This window comes from Dendrobium catenatum, unplaced genomic scaffold (assembly GCF_001605985.2).
Source record: "Dendrobium catenatum unplaced genomic scaffold, ASM160598v2 original_scaffold_71536, whole genome shotgun sequence".
Classification (NCBI taxonomy): Eukaryota; Viridiplantae; Streptophyta; class Magnoliopsida; order Asparagales; family Orchidaceae; genus Dendrobium; species Dendrobium catenatum.
The window spans coordinates 688,007-700,113 of record NW_021389983.1 but is presented as its reverse complement, the minus strand read 5'-3'; the positions used below and the strand labels follow the sequence as shown (position 1 = coordinate 700,113).

General features: G+C 33.6%; 1 protein-coding gene across 5 annotated transcripts in view; it reads right to left on the bottom strand.

Annotated features, from left to right (window-relative positions):
• The window catches only part of LOC110108966 (organic cation/carnitine transporter 7), a 34,655-nt gene extending 22,697 nt beyond the window's left edge, over positions 1-11,958 (bottom strand). For 3 of the 5 annotated variants that reach the window (XR_002304521.2, XR_003699539.1, XM_020839838.2), the window contains exons 1-2: positions 6,132-6,311; positions 3,990-4,258 (exon numbers count right to left, since the gene is read on the bottom strand). Coding sequence is in view for 3 of the 5 variants with exons in the window: in XM_020839838.2 (XP_020695497.1) it covers positions 3,990-4,258; positions 6,132-6,179 (317 nt within the window). In the remaining 2 variants the exon portion in view is untranslated. Of the gene's footprint in view, positions 1-3,985; positions 4,259-6,131; positions 6,312-11,809 lie in introns of those variants that run through there. The other 2 variants (XM_028691792.1, XM_028691793.1) reach the window with 2 other exon arrangements.
• Positions 11,959-12,107: the final 149 nt, after the last annotated feature.

The window sequence follows — 12,107 nt, the reverse complement described above, 5'->3', positions numbered from 1 at the left end:
TGCAGTATGACCCTTCTTGGAAATACAGTGTGCAAGTTGATGTAGGAGGAGGCGAGAAGACATATGTGTATTTAAAATATAATTTTTGTGATAAGGTGGTGGAGGAGTAACTCGCATGAAGGAACACTTATCTGGCTCACATAAGAATGTAGCACCTTGTACGAATGTTCCGGATAAGGTGAAGGAGGAAATTAATGCTTATATGAAAAAGAGTACCACGGCCAAACATTTACAATAGGAGCAATTTGAAGAAAGGGTCGAACATGATGCTTACTTCGGGAGCGAGAGTGGAAAGGGCTCTTCCTCCACTATACATAATTTGTTAAAATTCTCATCGTCAATAGAAAAAGGTGCGGAGAGACTGGGGCTTGAATTTTCGGAGCCCACAATCTCAACATCACTAAACACAGTATAATTACACATTATAACATACACCACTAAAAAACAAAAAGAAAAAAATATAAAATAAACTCCATGTAAGCTGATAAGTCGGTTGATGCCAAAATCAGTGATTAAAGAAAATACAGAAGATATAAGTCTGTAATCAAATAGAATTAACCATCTTCCAGCTGCATTTGTTGGCATTGGATCATAGAAGAATGTTTTCCCTCCATTTACCTCATTAATGTTAACCAGCAAAATACCCACATCATGTGACAGAGGTAAGGAGAAACTAAGAAACCTTTATGAGAAACTTTGTACAAGTCATTGCTCGAAAAACAATTATTATGACAAATTCTATTGCACTAGAAATAAAAAATTATAGCTTACATTTATTGTTTAATAAAAAGCATACAATCAATCTAACTCCTTCCACCCTGCGACTGCCCACCTCCCCAATCCTGAAGCAAAAGAGCAAGAAACTTGACATCAATTTTTTAAAAAAGAATGTCCCTTTCAAGGTTTTTTTATCTTATGCTCTTGCGGCAAAACAAGTCAACTAAGTCCCCATAAAACTTAATCATCAATTTTTTTAACTAAATAACTCATTCTATCTCCAGAAGTCTCCCTCACATAATACAAATTCACCTCCTTTTCAGTGATGTAATTTCCCCTCTAAGAAAAGCAAATAATTCAGGTGGAGTTAAAATCCACCCTCTCCTCCTCTTATTCACTCACCTTCCTCAGCTCCCCAAAATGCTCCATCTGCTCTGAATCTATAATTCTCTATGATGCACCGATACTTCTCCTCAAAAAGGTATAGTGTCCGATACGTATTGAACACGACAACCATTTGACACTTCTCTGACACATGTCGGATGTGATGAAAACGTGTCTTATTAAAAAATATATTAAAAATAAATTGGACATACATGTCTTAAATATTTTATGAAATTTTTTGTACTTTAAATTTTTATTAATTAAAAAATAAAAATTAAATTTCTTATTTACTCTCCATAACTCCAAATCAATTGCTCATACTCAATATCCCATTCCCCGAACAGTTCTATTTTCATTTAACTTAATGCCATCTCTCAATGTAGTCACAATATTAATATTTTAAAATCATCTCAACATTAAAGTCTAATGTTGTCTTGATATTGACGCTAGACACCAGCAATTTCTTCACCAATAATCACACCCACACGTTCTCTTGACATATCAACTTTTTCTAATGTCATCTCAACATCAACGACTGACATCGACTCGACATTAAGGGCCGACGATGTCTCAACACCGATGCCCGAAGCTCACTTCACAACATAAATGCCTGCCTTTTGATAACATTATTGGCTCCCCTCCCGATGCATGACACAATATCGACACCCGACTCTCAACATCATAATATTAATCATTTTAAGCACATATTTTAATTAAATGACTTACTATTTCTAAATTATTATTGATATTCTACTTATTCAATTTCTATACATTACTCTGAAAATATAAAAATTATAATATCGAGTCCAGCCCGTGTTCTTGTCAAATATTTTCAATAATTGACGTGTCCTGTGTCCATGTTGTGTTATGTTCGTATTTGTGCATCATAGATAATCCAATTACACTTAACGAATTCAACATATCACAAATGTCAAAGGTTTTCGTGCAATCTATCTCAAGCATAGTCGTCATACAGAGGACAACTAGTCTTCATAGAGTAGACTCATATGCCCCCTATGTTAATACAGTTTTCACCAAAATGTTAACTTGGTCATGATTTAAATAATTCTACCATAAATATTATCAATTCCGGTGAAAAAAAATCATAAGAATAGATGAGGCCTAAATTTCTAATGAAGAATAAGAAATCTCTGAGTTCTCTCTATTTTCTGAACAAGTCTTCTTTGGGTGATACCATTATTGTTAAAAGCATAAAAAAGAAGCACATGCTTTAAGTGTGATTGTCCATCGCTCCACAAAAGAAATGGAGTTCACACAGTAAAACAAAATCAAAGAGGAGAAGCGCGTGATTTTTTTGCGCTTTGTACAGTGCATGATGCATGCTCTGGCCTACTTTCTAGCCAAAGAAGAACCAGTTCAGTGATGTGTTAATATCATGTGTTGTTCATCGTATTACATGTTCAAGTTCCATTCTGTTGTATGTACGTAAAAAAAATTCGATCTCCATTAGCTGCAAATCAAGCAGAACAAGGACTTTGTTAATAATAAAAAGCCTTAAATTCTGCACAGGAAGAATTTTTTTTTTCTGAAATCATCGCACCAACCTAGCATATTCAATTTTTCACACTCAATCTCTGTGGATGATATTGAATGATCATTTTAGATAAACATTTAAATGGCAGCTTATTATTCTTCTTGTACAAAATTTAAGGCTGGTGCAATGATTTCAGAAAAAAAAAAAAATCTGATGGATGTGAGTGCTAAAAAGGAGAAAATGATTATGTTATAAAAATTGAAAAAAGAACATTAAGATGGATTTATGGTCGAACTAAAAAAGAGAGAACAAGAAATTTTTATGTTATATAAAAATTGTTAAGGTAGCAAAATTAAAGATAAGGGTTTAAAACATAAATTTAGATGAATTACGTCCGCAAAGTAGAGGGCAAAATATTCCCCAATAAAACCAGTGAATAGCGCTAGTGTGAAAAGAATAAGAAGAAAAACAGATTTACCAAAGATAATGCAACCAGTTGTTCATTTAAAGTTAACGTCTTCGATAGCACTAGGGGTGTCAATATTAGACCCGACTGAAAATTTCGGGTTCGGGTTGGCGGGTCGGATTCGGGTTCAGATTTTCGACCCATTTGAAAAAATAGGTCGGGTTCGGATTGTGACCCGGGAACCCGGAAATGACCCGGCTGCCCGGTCTGCCCGCATGCATCGACTCGCTGCCGAGTGCCACGCGTCAGAACGTGACGCGTCTAGTCAAGTTCACCGTGATACAGCTGCCCAGTTCAGCAGCGCCAGTGCGAAATGCCCAGTCCGGTCGAGTCTGCCGCGTGTCTCGCGGTGGTGTCCGCCGCGCGTCCCACGGTCCCACGGTCGAGTCTGATGTGCTGCCGAACGCCAAAGCGTAACCTGGCGTGCCGCTGTTGAATCCAAAGCGGGTCGGGTCGGGTTGACCCGAACCTGAAGCGGGTCGGGTTCGGATCCGCAAAACCGACCCGTATACAAAAACGGGTCGGGTTCGGGTTGACCCGAATAGTACTGGGTTAGTTCCGAGTTCGACCCGAACCCGACCCGTGACCCGAAATTGACACCCCTAAGTAGCACTTAACAAGAACATATGAAATTCATAAATCCAAAGTCAAACAACAGAATTAAAGCTTCGTTTGGAACGGCTTTCTTACTTCTTCTAAATGCAACTTTTTAGTTCAAAAATTAAAAATTTTGAACTAGAAAGCTGCTTTTAGAAGCAATAAGAAACCGACGAAGCCTTAGACTATCCATATTAACTTACATGTTTTGAAGTAACGATGAAACAGACAAAGGGATAACCAGTGACAAAACAAAAGAAGAGCAGAATTTAGCATAGGGAAGCAGCATATCGAAGTTTGAGGTATTTGAAGAAAGAGAAAAGGACCTGCCTCCGCCCATAGTTATCAGAAACTACGCCCCACGAGTATGCTCCAATTAGCATGCCCACAAACACAACACTAGTAATCAAGCTCTCCTCATGTGAAGAAAGATTCCACTGAACTTGTACAGAAGGTCCTACAAATGAAAGAAGCATCATTTCTGTCGCCTCCGAAATCCAACCCATGCCAGCATAAGCAAGCACAAGGACCTGGAAGTACCCAAACCCTTGTGAGATGAGTGCGTCATCGACCGTAAATGTGTTGCTTCCACTTCCCATCTGCAAATATTGGAAACCAAATAATCACAGGCCAACTAATTTGTACTTTGTAACTATGAAATCTTATATATTTATAAGAACAAGGCTTGAAATTTTATTGCTAGGACTGATAGTGTTGGGAATGAGCAAATGATAGGTAGATCACTCAAAATTTTTTAGTAAAATTACAGCACTAGGAGCTACAGATAAAGGCTCCGCTATATCAAATTCTCCACGTATACTAGGAGCCTTTGCTCTCGTCTGTGGGCTCCCGTCCACGTCCTCTGGTTTTCACTTTTCGCCAATTGTCTGCCTCTATTTTACATAAACTCTTCACGTGAGATTAATTAAATAATTACCCTTTTTTCCTTCCCTTCCCTGATTGGTTCATATATAATAGTGCTTTAATATTATATAAGGCAAGAGAACTGATTCAGGTGAGTAATTACTCTTCTTCTCTGATTGCTGCACTTATAATATAGAAGACAAGAAGCATGTTCACGTAAGAGTAATTAAATAATTACTTTTTCTCTTCCCTTGATCAATATATAAGGCAAATAATATTACCTTTAATAAATTACATGTATAATTGTTATATGTCCGATTTATTTCACTTTCTTTCATTTATAACACAATAGATTTTTTTCTCTAATTAAAATGAATTGAAAGTAGAGCAATATAATTCATTTTTATAAGCAATTTATAATAAAGAAATTTTATTTCTATCATTGGAATTAATTCAACTTAGAGAAAATATAAAGATACAATTACTATAAGCATACATGAATAAGTGTTTTAATCAAGCATATTGTTTCATTGTAAATTTTTTTAAAATTTAAGCCCTCGTGCTGTCGATCTTAAAACTGGTCAGGACTAAATTCAAGACCTCGCGCCATCGACTTTAAGTCCAGCTGAGATGGTTCTAAATTTAAGATCTCGCACTATTGATCTTAGATCTAGCCGAGATGATTTCAAAGTGACTTGTGAGTCACGATCTCAAGCATGACTTTCGTTTTCCCATTTACTCCTCTCTTGTGACTTGTGAGTCACGATCTCAAACATGACTTTCGTTTTCTCTTTATCTCCTCTCTCGCCCCCAAACAAAGGTTGTCCGTGGCAGATGTTTATGTCTTATAAGCTTTAAGTGTCATGTTATTTGCATTCTTAATTTTGATCTTACATGAGACGGCAAATTGAGCTATTTTAATATATTCTAACCTTCCAAATGAGACGGCAAACATACCTACTTTAATTTAGGCCCCGCGAACAAAATTTCTGGCTCGACCATTGCCCACATGTTTTAAAGCTCTAAGCTAAGAATTCGTACAGTAAGCTGCTTGCATGGCTTCATAACATGGAGCGTGAACCAAGAAAAAAAAAATGGAGCGTGAACCAGAGAATCTCGTTCAACACTTTCATGGCACTTCTCAATACACTGAATAGAAGTAAGGAATTATCACAGTAGACCACTAGATCGACTAAATTTAAGACCAAAATCTGTCTTTCATCGTGCCATCAGCCCTAAGATACAAATTTCAGAGTCGGACAAACTTGTTCTGGCCAATTATAGCACGTTGACCATGAACTGCAGGTCTCGAAACACCACTTTTAGACATCAATCAAAGAATGCCATGGTTGCCAATAAGGAAATTCATCGAATACATGAAAAAAGACATTGAGAACACGACGAAAAAAAAAAGCAGAAAAGAATATATTTTTACCAAAGATCTAGGTCTCAGAAAAGCAGAAGAGTTAACAGAGAAATCGCATGTTGTTCCAGAAAAGATTTTTCAAAAAATCAAAGCCTTGCAATCATTGTAATTTGGAAAATTAAAGATTTTGAGGGTGGAAGGGGAGAAATTAGGAAGGGTAGAAGAGCAGTTGCTAGGCAAACCTTTGGAAGATTTGGCGCCCAGCTCTGAATTTTACCCCCTATTTCCATGACGATTTCTCACAGTCGCTCACTTTGTTCTTCCCGCCGCATCAGCCGCCCTGCCTCCGGGATTTTGATATTCGATGAGGGTCGGTAAAACCAGCTGACTAACGATATAAGGTAATTCTGCAGCTTTTTCTTATTAATAAAAGTTCAAGGGCTGTTTGGATGCCTGATTTAAGTTTATATATATATATATATATATATATATATATAATCTTTTTTATTATTTTTAAATTATTTTTTACATATAAATTTTTAATTAAAAAACTTTATTAAAAAAATATTTGGGAACTTATTAAAATGTTCTAAATAAAACTTTAATTTAAGTAGAATTTAATAAATCTGATTAATTGAATATTAAATTTTGAAAAAATTAAGTATTAAACTTATATTTATATAATACATAGAGAATTATATATGATTAAATTTTGATAAATTAATTGAATATTTATTTCAGATTTTAAGGTATGTTAGTTCAACTAAAATTTTAATAATTATTATTATTAATGATTAAATTAATAAATAATACATAATTACAATGAAAAAAAATCAAATTATATTTGAATCATATTTATTATATATTATTTCAATTAATTATAATTAAAAATTATTAAATTAATGAAATATATATTTGATTTAAAAGTATTTTTTATTAATACTAATCAGATTAACTAAATTATACTTATTGTATATATTATATATTATTTTTAATTAATTACTATTAGTAACATTATTAAACTAATGAAATATTAATTTAACTAAAAAAACTTTTTAATACTAATTAGATTGATTAAGATCACTCAAGTTTAAGATATATCTTTTAATTAATATGTTACATTTGGTAGGAAAATGCGTAGCTACTTCGCCTTCACCCACTTCATGCAAAGTTGAAAATATTTCTTCATCTCTTTCGTGTGAAGGAAGCTTCTTCGCCCCCTTCGACGACCAATGTTGTTCCTGTTAAAGAGCTCATTGCGATAACGCATTTTTCACCCCTTTCACGCGCTTCTTTGGTCAAATCCTCGTACTATTAATTTCAATTAAATCCAGGATTTAAAGGAAAAAAAAGATGAAAAACAAAATAAAATCATATTTTTAAATAAAATATTTTAAAAATAATGATATTATTTTTTTTCTGGCTTTCACATTTTAAAAATCTGATTTATAAAATTTATTTTTTATCATTAAAAAAATCTTAAACTAATAGCCAAAGGCAATGCAGCAACAATCAGAAAAGTAAAAAAAAAAAATTGAAAAATCTATCACCAAATAGATCCTTAGTCCATCAACTTCAGTATACATGCAACTAGCAACCAATTTCAGTGTGTTCAGCGATCAAAATGCACAAAAAATATATGCCACTCTATTTTATTTGATTTAGTATATTGCACCCCAATTTTATTATTTTTTTGGTAACATTTTAAATAATTCTCATTTTTTAATATTCAACTCCTTAGGACTTTAACTCTGGTTTAGGTTTTTTTGGACAGTTTTTTAAAAATAAAAATAATTTGTAATTTATGTACTAAAAAATTGTTTAAGAAGCAATAAGAAAACCGTATCAAACAAACCTTATGCTCCATTTAAAATCCTCATTTACATGCTTTTACTTCAATATATATATATATATATATATATATATATAATCATTTGTTGGCAGGATTTCGCCCTTCAATTAAAACCTTATAATGTAGCTTTACAACCCTTGTCAATTTCAGTCTCACCTAAAAGTATGTTGGTTGTAAAGTTATCTATGGCTGACACCCTAATCACATTCGTAACTAGCTAGGTTAACAGAGCGAGAGAGAAAAGAGATGAGAAAGAAAAGAATGATAAAAATAGAGCCTTAAAGAAGGTTAGAGGTATATTATACTTATATTGAGAAAAAAAGAACTTGAATTTTTGAGGTAAGTGTCGCATTTGTCATGAATGATTAGAATCTCACATATCTTTTTCTTCATCATTACCAAAAAAATTCAATTCACACTCGACAAGCAAACAAAAAAAAAACAAAATAAAGTAATCACATACACAAATAGATAACTTGTCATGTTAAATTAACGATAAATTTACAACAAATAGCAAATTTTGATTGTTTTACAAAGGGCTATACACAAAATAGACCTGTCAATATTTGACCCGACCCGAAAACCTGACTCGAACACGACCCGAAAATTTCGGGTTCGGGTTAACCCGAACCGAACCGGGTCGGGTTTACGGGTTAGGGATTTCAACCCGTTTGTAAAATCGGGTCGGGTTGGCGGTTGACCCGAAAACCCGAAATCAACCCGGTTGACCATTTTTAATTAATTTAGGAGGGTTTTAATGATTTTTATTGAAATAAGTAAATGATATTTCAAAAAATTATTAACATTATTGCCCAAATTAAATTAATCTTGATTTATTTTAAATTAATTGAAGTAAATCTTACCTTAATTTGATTTTGATTTAAATAAATTGAATTAAATAAAAAATTTAATAAAATATACTGAATCGGGTCGGGTTCGGGTTGACCCGGACCCGAAGCGGGTCGGGTTCGGGTTCAGGAAACCGACCCGTTTGCAAAAACGGGTTGGGTTCAGGTCGAGTTGAACAGTGTCGGGTCAATTTCGGGTTGGACCCAAACCCAACCCATGACCCAATTTTGACAGCCCTAACACAAAGGCAAGTTTATCTCACTCACCCCCAAAAAAAACTTTAAAGAAAAGATCTAATAAAAAAATGCTGATGAAGAGCCCAACTCATAACCAGGTATCTCATAATGAACTTGCTCTAACTAAAAAAATCACTTGATAATGATGATTCAAAGAGCTTGTAAGTCGTCGAGATTTTTGTCGTCAGGTCCATCACCAATTGAATGTAAGAAGTCAACAATTTCGTTGATAGAAATAGATGAACTCTGTTCTCTCCTTCAGGGTTACAACACTTCTACTTTCCTATCTGAACTCAACCATAACATGTGTTGAAATGTTCCTCCAGGGTTAGCACTCAATCCAGCATGGCCATCAGTAAGGTAGTGACATAGAAACCTCAATACTCAAACCTAACATCTAAGAAGTGAAATGGACTATGAATAACATGAGCAACGAAAGGGGAAGGTGCATGTGTAACAATCACAAGCACCATCTTCACCCCATTCGGATGCATGGCAAAGTGAGGAGAAGAGAGAGAGATGGGCGTTGAAAGAATAGTACATGTTGAAAGATGGAGTGTTGATAAGATACATTTTGAAAGGCAAGTTTATATCATTAAGGATATACCCCTTATTGATAAGACTATAAGAGGAGCTTAAAGAAAACTTAAATTATGGTCAACTTTGGAGTCTAAATATTATCAATAGAACTCAAGTTGGATGGTCGAAGTGAAGGAATGCATCAGGCTTGTTGCGTGATAGAGAAGTACCCTCAAACTTAAGGGACATTCCATAAGATGGTTCTGAGACCTGTAATGCTTTATGACATAGAATGTTGGCCATAAAAGAGAAGTAAAAAATTAAGTTAGGGTTTATAGAATGAGTATACTCAGATGGATGATGACTTTAAACTTAAAGACGGAATGTGAAACGATTATATACATGACTAGTCGAAGTATCTCTAGTGACATATAAGATACAAAGAATCACCTTTAGATGGTTTGATCACATAAAACGTCGGCCTTCTGATGACCTAGTTAGGACAGTAGATGTATTAGATCTAGCCTATGTTTAAAAAGATAGAGGTACGCCTAAAAAAGGCTTAGTTATAAAGTATTAGAAATGACTTTTCTTATTATATTTAAATGAGTTTTTGACTCTTAATATGACTTTTATTATTATATTTAAGCTTGATGATGTTTTGTTGAAAATGATTTAAAAATAATGATTTTTTCTTATTTTTATTTTAGACTCATTTAAATAAATTAAAAAAACTCAGAAAAAATTTGGTGATGTTCATTAACATAGTGTACATATCTTTGAAATTTTTCAAGGTGGTCATTTTTTTCTGAAATGCAAATCCACTTGATATTAAATTACTATTTTAACCTTGGGTAGGTCCATAGCCTAGGCATGTATCCCTTAGGTTTAAGTTTTGTTTTAAGCATTCTTTAATTTTTTTGGAATTACTTAAGAGTGATTTCATATTTATCATAATTAAAAAATTTTATTTTTTAATAATTAAATATATAAAAATACCTTAAATAGCCTTATAAATTTAGGGTTCTTAAAATTAATATTACAAGTCATTGAGTGCATTTACAATGATTTCCAAAAATCATCTTGCATAGTTTCAATTTTCAATTTGAAAAACCTTATTTTTAATTTATAGAAAATTGAATAAATATGAAAAATCGAATTCATGCACTAATGGCATCATGCATGTGTGGTTTTCACTTCAAACTTCATCTCAAAATATCTTAGACACTTTCAAAATTATTTGTTTCTTTTTTCAAGTATTTAATATTTTTATTAATAGTTAGAATATTAGCATTAATTATGAAAAATATAAAATAAATTCAAAAAAAATTTATCTGGTTATCTTGAATATTCTTAAACACTTTCTAAATCCTCCTCATTTTAGGGTATGTTTGGGATAAACTTTTTTACTATTTTATTTTTCATATCACAACCTTATTTCTATTTGCTACTTAAAAAAAAAAAATTCAATGCTAGTAAGCTACCTTTTACAACATATTTTAAAAAAAAAATTATTTTCTGCATAATAGCATATAATCACTTTTACAAAAAGCTACAGCCATCCAAATAGACCCTTAAAAAATAATCAAACTAAGTTTATCTAACTGCAAAATAAATTTGTTTGTCCCATTTTTCATCAAATATTTTCTTATTTTGGTTATCTTTGTGGGCATCTAGTTATTAGAAAACTATTAATTGTATTATTAAATGCATTAATTAATATAATAAGAATAGAATTAACTAACTTAGTAATAAAATCTTAGAAGTGTGAACTTATGATCAATGTCTTGTAATCTAACCCTCCAATTTATGAGAAAATTATTATGTCGACATTCAAATGGGAAAAACCGTCCGGATATGTGAGTGTATTATACTGTGTACATATTTATAGACAATATACTGAGATCAAATCAGTGTACACACAGTATGTATATTCACAGTCGGGATAGTTTTCCCGTCTGGATGCCGTACAGAATAATTTCTCTCAATTTCTATGCTTCCCCACCAAACTTGCCCAAAATAATAATAAAGTATTAAAGCTCTCAAATGTTATTTTCTATTAAAAAAAAAACTTGGACACCATTTCACAGAAGCTAAAAAAACATTATCCTTATTTGCCAATGAACCAAACCATAGGAATCTCCATGGAAATTTCCCTTATCTTCTTCCCCATTTCAACTGGTTGATAAAAATTGCCTGAAAAATTACACTCTACTCCCCTCCCCTCCCCTCCCCTCCCCTCCTATCTTCAAGTAGCTACTCTGCATCGTTTGAAAACAACAAAACATCAATAAGCCCTTCCCTTCCCTTCACCACTGTCTTTATAGATTTCTCAACAACCAGATCATATTCAATCTACAAAACTAAGATTACAAAACGAAAATTCAAGCCTAAAAAACAGCTATTACAATCCATAAAACAAATCAACTCGAATGTAAGGAGAAACAGAGAGAGAGAGAGAGACCTGGGTGAGCTTCGCCATCTCGGACTGTTCATCGGCAGGAGAGACACATGGTTGCGGGTGGAAACCGAGGGTGAGAGCGACAGAAGAGAGGGAAGGGATGAATCCGCAGCCTAAGGGGACTGGAGAATATGGAGGTAGTGTGGACGAGGATTTGCAAGCCGACAAGGACGCGACAACAGAGGAAGCAGAGGAGAACGACGCCGCTTGGACGCGGCGGCGGCGGCGCCAAAAGCATCCGTATTTGTTTGTGTGCAGACTGCAGAGTGGAAGCTTGGGTTTTGGGATATCTCTCTCTTTT